A 12,778-nucleotide genomic window follows, 5' to 3' on the forward strand; every position below is an offset into this window, starting at 1 on the left:
TAGCTCATCTTGCCCCCTTGAGATGTGAGTTCATTGTTATTCCTGCAAAATTAAACAGAATAATTCCTCACACTTCCCACAGTGTGAATGCTTCAATGCAAACAGCATGCTGGAGATAAATGTTTGCAAAGTGTTCATCTCCTTGTCCATTCTTGTTACAGATGCTCTCTACGACGTCATCACCGTGGGAGCCCCAGCTGCCCATTTTCAGGGGTTTAAGAATGGTGGTCTTCGTAAACTCCTGCATAGATTTGAAGCGGAAAGAAGAAAGTAAGTGACAACAGAATGCATTCATGACGTTATCTTCCCTCTAGGGAATGGTTTTTGTATACCAAGTTAGGATAAATAAGCTTGATCCATCACAATGAATAGTTCTTGACATCTCCAACCATGCCATTCAGGAACTTAGAGTTGTTGAATTTCAAAAACAAAAAACTTGAACAGAAATTAGAATAAATGAAATGGCTGAGATGACTAAGCATATTACTTAATAGAGTAGAACTGTGCTAGCAGAAAATTTTTCTGGAAGCCATCCTACTAATAAATAGTATTCTAGTATCAATTATTGTAGCTCAATGGAATGATGTTCAGACAGATATTTAGCTGAAAGCATAGTCTAATTTTCTGTGAAGGCAAAGACACTTAATGGAGAGCATGAGTCCTAATTTATGACTCTAACCCTACTAGTGATTTCCACTGGGGCCTGAGGCAAGGCATTTGACTGCCCTATTATTTAATTATTCCATTAAAAAAAGAGCCATCCATTCAGAACTCTATTACATAAGTGATGAAGTTAAAAGAGAAAACTTTCTATTCCTTACGGAAAAGGAGACACAGAAACCAAAGTATTGTCACTGTTATTTATAATTTTAATTTACTTTCTCAACCTTCTGTTTTGTTCTTAGCTACTTTAAAATATTGCATTAGTACTGTAGTTTATCCCCACATGTACCAACCAAGTTTACCCTGTTATATCCTCTGGTTATGACCATACTCATGTAAATTTTAAAGTGTTATCCAAGTGTGAAGGGTAACTTTCTTTTCCTGTTCAAGTAGTTGCTCTTCCTGAATTAAGAGCTTTTTTTGGGAATTCCTAGTGGTCCAGCCATTAGGACTCTGAGCTTCCACCAGGGGGTGGGGGGAGTGGGCACATGTTCAATCCTTGGCCATGAAACAAAGATCCCACAAGGTGCACAGCCAGCCAAAAAAAAAAAAAAATCCAATTTTGAAAGGGGGAAATAGTTATTCTTTAGTCATAATTGGTTTAGTAATAGTATTAACTAATCTGAGTGGCAAAACTAAAACCATTTTTAAAAAGCTTTATCATATAACATATTTGTTATTCACTGTCCAGATGTTCAGGAAGAAAGCATTTAAAATAAGTTAGAATTGTATAACTGGTGTACTGTTATATAAATGTACAAGCTAGCAATGTGTGTGTATATATATATGTGTGTGTGTGTGTATATATATATATAATATGTATGTATGTGTGTGTGTATACATATTAATATATATGTCTTTCTCTTTCTACTGGTACAATACTATTAAATCAGCTAGTATTCTTATTAAGATTTTTCCAGTTTTTGTTTTTGATTTTGGTTTTAGTTTTTCGGTGAGTAGGGAATATAGTTCTGTGAGGTTGTATCACAGATGTAAATTGGACTAACCATCACCATAGTCATCATAAATAACTGCCCCATTATCACATAGAGACTCCCTAGTGTTATCCCCAAATAGTCACACTCTCCCCCCAAACCCTTCTGCTGCAGAAAGTGGTTCCGTTGCATTACTGTTGGAACAAGGAGTGGACATCAGAGTTCCAGCTAGGGGCTCCGGGAGGAGGGTCACCTCTTATGTAATGCATGGAGGTTGGATGTCAGTTCAGTGACAGACCCCATGGGGAAGGGGATGCCATCCCTTTACTGAAATGAGAAGAGTGGAATACAGGTCTATGCCTGAGGGCTTTACTGGGCAGGGATATTTCCCACTATCCCCTTAATGCATCATCCTTTGAGTGGAGCGGTACTATTATGTTTGTGATACTCACCCTCAGGCATGTATGGTTAAAAGCTTACTGTTCTCTTGGGCTACCCTTTTATTAGTCCTTTGACTTTTCTTGGGTGCTATTTATTTGACCTTTTGCTTCACTGAGGGCTTCCCTTGTACCCAAAGTGAAATGTTTAGGAGGCAAAGAAGGACAAAAAAACAAAGGTGGAAATAATTATGATGCCATTCCTTAAGTCCTGAGGCTCCTAGCCAATCTGTTTTCTTTTCTCCACCTCTTGGTGTCTTCTGATAAATGAGTTATATATTTTGTACAGAGTAGTTTGTTTTGTTCTGTTTTTGAGGATTAGAGGGAATAGTAAAATAGATTGTGTTTATTCCATCTTGTCTGGAACTAGAAGCCTCTATCTTGAGAATTCACTATTTTTTGCAATCAAATTTCAAAGGGCATAATACAATTAGAAGATTGAAAATGCCCACAGGGTACATAGAATGTACTTGAGTACATGAAGCACGTGTATGCGAAACATGGAATCTAACCATATAATTTCATAAAATATCACTATATGCTATGGGCAAAGACAAATGTTAAGTTATAAATTTAAACTCTGATATTTTGAGCCTTAAATATCTGCATGAGTATCTGAATTCTCCAGTGTTCTTCACTTCTTTTTGGGATGTTTATGTATATATAAACACATACACACATTCACAAACACAGATACACAGAGCTCTAAGATCAAATTTAAAATAAAAAAGTGAGTCCAATGGTTGTAAATGTTGATTTGTTTTAGGTTTTTCATATGTGCTATTTATCCCATTGCTTTATTGATGACTTTATTGATGAAATGCCATTTGTAAAATTAAAACAATAGCTTAGCCTAGATCTTAAAAATACTCTCTATAGGGTAGTGGAATGGGACAAATACAGCTTGTTGAGGCAATACCCAGATGAGTATAGTATCAGCCTCTTCATCAAGTTGACCAATAACCTGAGCAAACATGTCAAGCCTAAAGTGATATCACACTAATCAAATCATTTTCTGCAGGCCTTTTCAGCAACAAATATTGCATTTTTCAGCCACAAACAGTAATATAGAAATAAATATGACTATATGATATGAGACCTTATTTACATTTGGCCGGACAGAAAATAGCATTAAGTGAAAGAACTTTTTTTCACCTTTTCTGTCTTTTGATAACCCCTCCCCCACCCAAAAAAAGATAGCTGCATCTTTTAGATGTTTTTAGGAGACCCACCACAGCCATTGTTACAACTTCCCCTTCATTTATTTTCTTCTCAGCTAAGCCAGTGAAATACAATCGTCCAGGAACAGATGTAATTTATGTGTCTGTTCCTTCGTGATCTATTTTTTGATGAGTACATTGACCACATAATGAAAAGCATTTTAACATAAGAAAGCCTTGCTTATAGTATTCATATAATGTAATTCAGATCACATAAAAAGCATTTTCAAGACTACAAGATAATTAATTAGGAAGATTGATTTTTTTTTTTTTTGAAAAGCACAAGTGTCTCAGTACATTAGTCCCTGTTCAGAAACCATCAAGGAATCCATGCTCATTCACTGAACATTCAAAACCCCCATGATTTCACCCCACTGACTTTCTACATTCATTTCCTCCTTCTCTTGAAGTTGTTTCTTTATGGTACAGAAACTATTTTCTTAATGGATTTCACTTTTCCACCTCTTCCCCTTTCCTTACTCTGTTGCTGTTTACAAAAAATTACTGTTTTTTATCTCCCCACTGTTTTTCATTTCTCTCTGTAAAAATCATAAACATAATCTTATTTAAAATTCTACACATGGTCCATCCTAAGACTCCTCTTTCTCCATCAGGTCTTCCTGATTTCTCAAGATGATCTGATTCTTTATCCTAATGTTTTATTTTTACTTCACATAAAGTTTCGTAGGTCACAGTTATGGTGTGCTAGGTGTGTTCTAGTCCAGTACTTTTATAACAGTTTGTGATTTCCTTAACTAAGAGATGACGTCTTCTTGAATTTTAGATCTTCTGGAGTGTTCCACAGAGTAGATTGCATAGATCAAACTCAACAAGCATTGCAATTCACCCAAGTCTGATTTAAAGTGCCAAAAACCTCAGTGGGAGATAAAGTTTAACAAATAATCATACTGCAGTAAGGTCAGTATTATACAGAGTAGGGGTGCTCAACCTTGGCTGAAATTAGAATCACCTTTGCAGCTTTAAAATATTCTGTCTGTGCTGGGATATTAACCTAGACATATTAAGTCAGTCCTGGGAATGGAGCCCAGGCATTGTTAAGTTTTAAAAGCTTCCTAGGTGAGACTGATGTTTGTCTAGGATTGAGAACCATTGATGCAGATGTAAGTGAATAATGCTGGGAGAAGACAGAATGGTGTGGAGGCTAGAAACAGGAATAGCGGCACAGGTGAGTTAAATTTGAAAAATGTATAGAACCTCAATTAGTCTCTGTAAGGAGGAAAGAAAATCTGTGCAAAAGAATATTTGTTGCAATACAGAAAAAAAGCCTTACATCTTCTTACATGGAAATTTTTCTTTAAAGAATCCCTCACTCATTAAATTGTTACAAAATGGAACCAAAGATGGGGATAAAGCAGTAAGAATTTTGATCTGGGAAAGCTTGGGCCTGAATAACATGAATGAATAAAACCAAGCATATTATAGAGCTTTTCATGCTTTAGAGATAAGACTTTTTAAGAACCAAAATGCTAATTAGTCATATATTATATTTTGGTGGGTTTGTTTGTTTTTTAAGGTTTTTGTTGTAATAAAATATCATATAAAATTTACCATTTAACCATTAAAAAATCTTATTAAAATATAGTGTACTTACAATGTTGTGTAGCTTCAGGTGTACAACAGAGTTATGTACATATAGGTGTGTATAAATTTATAGTCTTTTTGCAAAAATCTTAATTTTGGTCTTTTTAGTAATATATGTATATACATATATGTACACATGTATATGTAGATAATATATGTATATGCATGTGTGTGTATACATATATTACCTTAAAAGACCAAAATCACAATGTTTGTAACCCATGTATTCATTTGTTCATCAAACACTTACATGTTCTTAGATTCCGTGACTTACCTAGATTCTATTTAGAAGCTTATAGATTCCTCTCTCAAAATATGAATCAATTCTTTAGTTCCAGTATTACTTAAAAGAAAGGGAAAATTACCATGACAACACATATTTTGCCTGCTTTGATCGTTTCTAAATTCAGCTGGAACCTCAGATTCAGCCAGAACTTTCACTGAGTAGGATCATGACCTAAAGGCATAGCCCTTTCATTAAGATAAAAAGGCACCTCATGAAAACCAAGAGCCTTTGTAAAGAAGAAGAAAAGCCAATGACAGGCAGTGTTCACTTCTCAAGAATATTAATTCCCTGTGGTCTACCTGTTCATTAAGGACAAACACACAGCTAACTCCCTGCAAGAGATCTTAGTGTCTAATGCCTGCCTTGAGTATCTACCATGTCTTTCCCTCCACTACCCTCACCCCCTCAATGCGCTCCCTCAGTCTGTTGATAATGTTAATTATCAACATTGACAGGCCCACAGTTTCTAATAGAAGAGAGAAAGAAATTATTTGGAAAAGTCGAAAGCAAAGTAAAATTTTACCGATAGAAATATTATAGCCTGTTTTTGAGCCTATAACCCTTGAGTCTATACCAGAATTTGGAGGAATTTTCTGAAGGAAAGTAAAACAATATGAATAGTTAAACAAACCAGCCTTACCTTTTATGAGATCACTTTTCCTTATTATTGGAAGAGAAATCATTAGAATTTCCTAGTTCTCTATTATAAATTGGAGGTTTCTTGGGTTAAAAGGAGAAATATCACATTAAGGAAAGAAGTTCTTTGTAGCCTAGAGTGTAAAGAACATCCAGTAAACCAGAAATGGGAGAATTGAACAAAATCATACCACTAGGTTTGAAATGTATTCTTCAGGACAGAATTGCTAACCGCTGCTTAATAGGAGTCAAAACCTAAATTAACATTTTTCATTAGTGGCGTAAAGCTGAGGTATCTAAGCAAAGGAGTCAGGGTTTTTCAGGTCTTCTTTTTATGTACTTTCTCCAGTAACATATGAACAGACTAGGCAGAAGTTACAAAGATACTTATTTTCAAAATCTTTACTTTCATGCTTAAAACAATATTCTTATTTCTTTTTATGAAAGGGAATGACTGATTCAAATGTATTCATTGAAAGCAGAAAGACTGCATCCATGTTTAATTTTGAGAGCCAATTTTCTCCCCTTCTTGGAGCTCTTTCTCTATCTCTACGTTAGTCTCTGGATTTCTTTCAGAAGTTCATCTTGTTACTCTCTGGCTGAGTAGTTTAAAGACTCACCTCATAACTCTGTATAAATCCATATATCATGTCATTTATCTTTTAAATGGAAATGTTTTGATATTTTAGTGATATATATTTTTAATATATTGCTTGCTATTGACAATTTTCCAATTTATAAAATATGTTTATTGGCAAATGTAGAAAAGTCAAAAGAAGGAAGTTAAAATCACCATAATCTTTGTCCTCAACAGGATAGTTATTGGGAGCATATTGGTACAGTCTCATCCAATTTATTTTTTTATATGTAATCTATATCTTTGTGTCTTTTCTATTATAAATTGAAAAGTTAAAAATGGCTTAAAATGACTAATTCTTCAAAGTATATTAATTGAGTCTTCTTAATTTAATAATCCTTATGTGTTTTTGGATTTTGGAAGTCATGCCCAATACAATAAAGGTATTCCATTTACTAAGATCAGTCTTACAGGTTACAGCTAAAATTCATCTCCTGTTCACTTTTAAATACATTTTTCCCTTTTGGAAAAAACACTTTATAGCATCAAAAAAATAAATAAAATTTCAAAGTATAATAAAATCATACAGCCCCTATAGAAATAAGAAGTGTGAATAAAAGCCTTATCCATCCTTTTTTTCATTTGAACTCTGTCCAGTACTTGACAATACATCATCTTCAAGGATATAGGAATTTAATTTTTGTGTTTATTATAACTTGATTCCTTGGAGGTTTATTTACTTCTTCCAGTGAATCCGTTTCTCCTTGACCACTCTCAGCTTTCAAGGTTGTTCATATTTGACAAATACAACACTAGATCTGCCAAAACTGTGTATTTGGCTTTTCTCAATCAGCGTATGCTTTCCTATATGCAACCCCCTGTACACAACAGATCTTCAAATATACGTGGGTTCTAGGTCTTGCACATCTATAGCGTGAAGTCAGGAAAGAATGAAACAATTAAATAGCCCTGCTGAGGCTTGGCCATATACTACAAACTAAATGATGACGTTTGCAAAGCACGGGACTAAATGTACTACAAGGGAACAAAGGGCTTTTTGCCATGGTGGCTCAGACGGTAAAGAATCGGCCCGCAACATGGGAGACCTGGGTTCAGTCCCCAGGTCGGGAGCATCCCCTGGAACAAGGCATGGCAACTGACTCCACTGTTCTTGCCTGGAGAATCCCCATGGACAGAGGAACCTGACAGGCTGCAGTCCATGAGGTTGCCAAGAGTCGGACATGACTGAGCGACTCAGCACAGCACATATGATCTGAAATGAATTTGTAATGCCCTTTTTCTCCTGCTTCATTCTCTTTTTAATTATACAAAAATAATATTTGCTTGTCGCACACAAATTCAGAGAATGAAGAAGGTTTTAAAAAGTTTGCCTTTTCCATTTTCCTTCCCCTGAGTAAACCAATCTGAACAGCTTCATGTATTTTTACCTGTGCATTTTATTCTAGGTAAAAATATCAGAGTTTTCAGTGATCATGATTCTTGATCTACTAATTCAGGTCATGAGAATGTAATGTTCTTGACTTTCCTATAACTCAGGTTAATTTTTCTGGTTTTCATTCTGGGGCAGGGCAGAAGCTTTCATCTCAGATAATTCATAGACTCTGCTCCTTGTGTGGATTTGAATCCTGGCTTGGGCACTTACTGGCACTGTGATATTAGTTAAATTACCTCACCACTCTGTACTATAGTTTCCTCATTTGTAATATATAAATAATACTGCATACCTCATAGGGTTGTTCTAAAGATGTGGTGTCTTCATATACACCAAGCATTTGTAATGATACCTGGCACATAATGAGGGCTTAATAGATATTAGTTATTATTAATATAAAACATGTAAACAAGTATTTCTCTCACTCAAAAATGTCCTGACAACCTTTCATTTCAATACGTGTAGATCTCATTATTTTTTTAAAAGCTAAGTAGGGTTTTGTTGATTAAATGTAGCGTAATTATCTGACCAATATAATATTGGTGGTCATTTAAATTGTTCTGTTTTTTTTGTTATAATTCTCTATCTTTGCAAGGTTCACCCTTAATCTTATGTTTCTGAAAGTTTGTTTCTTTTTTTATAAAATTCCTAGAAGTGAAATTTCTTAGTTGTGGCGGTTACGTGTTAGAGATGCTATATAATGCCCTCCAGAAGATGTTATATCACTGTGCATATGATGCTAATTGCCCACATGTTCTTTTAAATTTTTTTATTCAAGTACAGTTGATTTATAGTGTTTTGAATGTAAAACAAAGTGATGCACTTATACAAATATATGTGTGTATACATAAATCCCCGAGAGCTCAGTTGGTAAAGAATCTGCCTGTAATGCAGGAGACCCCAGGTCAATTCCTGGGTCAGGAAGATGCCTTGGAGAAGGGCTAGGCTACCCACTCCAGTATTCTTGAGCTTCCCTTGTGGCTCAACTGGTAAAGAATCTGCCTCCAATATGGGAGACCTGGGTCCTATCACTGGGTTGGGAAGATCCCCTGGGGAAGGGAAATGCTACCCACTCCAGTATTCTGGCCTGGAGAATTCCATGGACTGTATAGTCTTTGGGGTCACAAAGAGTTGGACACGACTTTCACTTCACTCCACTTTACCTCACTTAATGTACACACACACGCACATCCTTTTTCAGATTCTTTTCTATTATAGAGTATTACAAGATATTGAATTAGTTCCCTGTGCTATACAGAAGGTCCCTGTGCCCACGTATTCTTAGGCATTGGGCTTCATACACCATCTCTGTGCTAAGCCCAGGCATGGGTCTTCAGATTCAGACTTGTGTTCATAACCATTTAGTAGAGAGCTCCATGTTAATAGTGTCATCCACATACCTCAAAGTCAATGTATTCAGCTATCTCTCATCTTCTTATCCACAAACTTTTCTTAGGGACTGTTTTTCTTAATTAAGACATCACCAGATGTTCAACTTCGAAATGCAAAAATCCTGGACTACTCTTCTTCCTTTGCTTCCACTTCCAAAAAAAATCAGTTTTGTCATTTCTTGTTTCTCAGGAAGTCATTAATTTCCATAATTGCTTGTGGTTTAGGATAGTCCTAATCTGTAGAACCAACATCTTTTAAATGTTCTACTGCCGTATCTCTTAGTCACTCTCCATCTTCCAGACTGGCTCTCATCTTACTTGGTATTCTCACCTTGCTTGAAATAATATTTCTAAAAGGGAAATATGATCTTGTGATTTCATTATTTTAAACATTTCAAAGCTGCCTCTTGCCTGGAGAATAAAGCCCAAGGTGCATAATATTTTCACGCGTAATCTGAACCTGGGGCTTCCCTGGTATCTCATTGGAAACAAATCCGACTGCCAATGCAGGAGACGCGAGTTCTGTCCCTGGGTTGGAAAGATCCCCTAGAGGAGGAAATGGCAACCCATTCCAGTATTCTTGTATGGAGAATTCCATGAACAGAGGAGACTGGCGGGCTACAGTCCACGGGGTCTCAAAAGAGTCAGACATGACTTAATGACTAAACAACAACAATCTGACCCTGACTTCTTTTCCAGCTTCTTTCGCCACTCACACCATCTTCTCCTCCACTCACACCACCCCATGCTGAACCAGATCAAAGTCCTTCTGTTTCAGTTTTGCCTTGACGTCTTCACTTACCTCTTGCAAGGCCGCATCTGTTTTTAACCTCCAGAGTTCCTAATTGCCTCTCTTCCATTCTATGCTGTGTGTGTGCCAGGGAATTGACTATGTCTGCATCCCAAGGAACTGATTGGATAAGTGTTCCTTGAAGCAGTAAGTATATGAGGGTGTAAATGAAAGAAGTGAAAGCTTTGTCATTGGAGTAAAAGGAAGAAAAAATTACTCTGCTCGAAGAGACCACTGTGTCTGAATTAAGTGTCAGAAACATAGGGGCATTTGTGGTAAATGACTTGTAGGCTTTGAGACAGCCATTTGTCGGCGAACACAATGTTTGTGTTTCCTCGTGCCTGACTAGGAAGGGAAAATATACTTTTATATGTTCTGAAAGAAGAAGCTTTTTTATTTTACAAAAGACATTTTGATTTTTATAAAAATAGCCAACTTAAAATCTGGTTCAATATTGGTCATGCAGTAGTGACTTTAATATTTAAAATTTGGCAACCTTCTTCCAGCCACCTACCCAGAAGCTTGGGAAGCCAGGTGTGATCTGTTCAAGCTTCTTAAAGATTAAATCTTTCCTTTAAAGAAAATGACTTTAATTGTAAATGCAAACAAGTTTTCTAAATGATAATAGAATTTTGAGTGATAATAAATTAAGTAAAGAGAACAGTGTCTGAAAATGCTGAAACACATAATCTTAATGGTGTGATCTCAGAAAATCACGGAACGGTTACCCTATAGTTGCTTATATACACTGTAGCTGTGGCTTATTTCTGTTGAAATCATTAGACTGTTAGAAACAGTGGTCACAACCTTGAGATTTTTGAGGAAAGATAAATATATCATCACTCTTAGGAAGATAATTTGACTTCACAATTAAATATTTTCATTTCATGCAGTTATTAAGATATGACTTTTCATTTTATCTCAGGAGAAAAAGTTAATTGGTAGAAATATTAGAACTTAAAAGTTAAATGTGAAATATACAGCAGGCTATAGAAGCATTGTTTTCTGGTACTTACAAAACTAAATATGAGAAGAAAATATGGTTTGATGACTTATTTTCTATGAATCAGGAGTTGCATTTCTTCTTCACCATAAACTAAAAAAATGTTTAAAATCATGACATAGTTATGTTATTTTAACTAGTATGCATTTAATCTGAGGAAAAATATAGAGACTCAGATTAAATCCTGAGTAATTTCCAACATGTTCTTTAAAGCTCTCTGTGTCTGTATGTTAGTCGTTCAGTTGTGTCTGACTCTTTGCGATCCCATGGACTGTAGCCTGCCAGGCTTCTCTGTTCATAGGATTCTCCAGGCAAGAATACTGGAGTGGATTGTCAATTCCTTCTCCAGGGAATCTTCCTGACCCAGGGATTGAACCCAGATCTCCCACATTACAGGCAGATTCTTTACCATCTGAGCCACCAGGGAAGCCCTAAAAGCTCTCTATTAGCTTAGATATTTATATCCATAATCCCAAAGTCAGAAAACAGAAGAGAAAGTCATCTACAAATTGTAGTTGTTCAGTCACTAAGTTGTGTCTGATTCTTTGCAACTGCATGAACTGCAACACAGCAGGCTTCCCTGTCCTTCACTATTTACCTGAGTTTGCTCAAACTCATGTCCATTGAGTCAGTGATACCATCCAACCATCTCATCCTCTGCCGCCGCCTTCTCTGAATTTAATCTTTCCCAGTATCAGGGTCTTTTCCAAGAAGTCAGTTTTTCACATCAGTGGCCAAAGTATTGGAGTTTCAGCTTCCCACCAGTCCTTCTAATGAATATTCAGGGTTGATTTTCTTTAGGATTGACTGGTTTGATCTCTTTGCAGTCCAAGGGTCTATCAAGAGTCATCTCCAGCACCACATTTGGAAAGTATCAATTCTTCAGCACTCAGCCTTCTTTATGGTCCACCTCTCATATCCATACATGACTACTGGAAAAACCATAACTTTGACTAGACAGACCTTTGTCAGCAAAGTGATGTCTCTGGTTTTTAGTACACTGTCTAGGTTTGTCATAGCTTTTCTTCCAAGGAGCAAGAGTCTTTTAATTTTGTGGCTGCAGTCATAAATCACCAGAAAACTTAAAAATACTCTATTTTCTGGAACCTTAGAAACTAATTCTAGAGCACCTCATTCTTTGCAAGTACTGTCATTAGTGAAATTACTGACTTTACAAAGGGTTTCCCTGGTGACTCTGGTAAAGCACCCACCTGCCAATGCATGAGACATAAGAGATATGAATTTGATCTCTGGGTCGGGATGACTCCCTAGTGGAGGTCATAGAAGTCCACAACAGTGTTCTTGCCTGGAGAATCCCATGGACAGAGAAGCCTGGCAGGGTACAGTCCACAGGGTCACAAAGAGTTGGACACGACACCACGCACACACTAACTTTAAAAAATGTACACATGGGATCTATGTCATGGAAAAATCACACAGTTGGCTTGTGTGACGAGAAAAATTGTGTCACTGCATAATCTTTATTAGATGAGACCTTGCCTGAACTATTCCAATGTCTTCTTCCCTGTCAGGAGGCTTGTGTCAGTGAGTAGTTATTGCAGTGTTTCTGTTGGAGAAAGATGGCTTGGTTAGGATGGTTTACGCACAGGTGGAGAGAAGGGGATCAGTTGCAGAGATATTTTAAAAGACTCGGCAATTGTTTGGACTTTATGTGTCTGTTTGGAATGGGAGGTAAAAATCCAAAGGTGTCAAGGAACATTCCCAGGCTTCTGTCTGCACCTGGCCAGGGTGGTGCCATTCACTGCACTTTGGCTTAGGAGCTCC

At 36.5% G+C, this 12,778-nt stretch overlaps 1 protein-coding gene across 5 annotated transcripts in view; it reads left to right on the forward strand.

The window, feature by feature from the left end:
- Positions 1 to 12,778, forward strand: part of INPP4B (inositol polyphosphate-4-phosphatase type II B) — a 455,375-nt gene that overhangs the window by 273,091 nt on the left and 169,506 nt on the right. For all 5 annotated transcript variants that reach the window (XM_024977565.2, XM_059876249.1, XM_024977564.2 and 2 more), the window contains one exon: positions 162 to 270. In XM_024977565.2, the coding sequence (XP_024833333.1) occupies positions 162 to 270 (109 nt within the window). The remainder of the gene's footprint in view (positions 1 to 161; positions 271 to 12,778) is intronic.

This window comes from Bos taurus, chromosome 17, assembly GCF_002263795.3.
Source record: "Bos taurus isolate L1 Dominette 01449 registration number 42190680 breed Hereford chromosome 17, ARS-UCD2.0, whole genome shotgun sequence".
In the NCBI taxonomy this organism is placed as follows: domain Eukaryota; kingdom Metazoa; phylum Chordata; class Mammalia; order Artiodactyla; family Bovidae; genus Bos; species Bos taurus.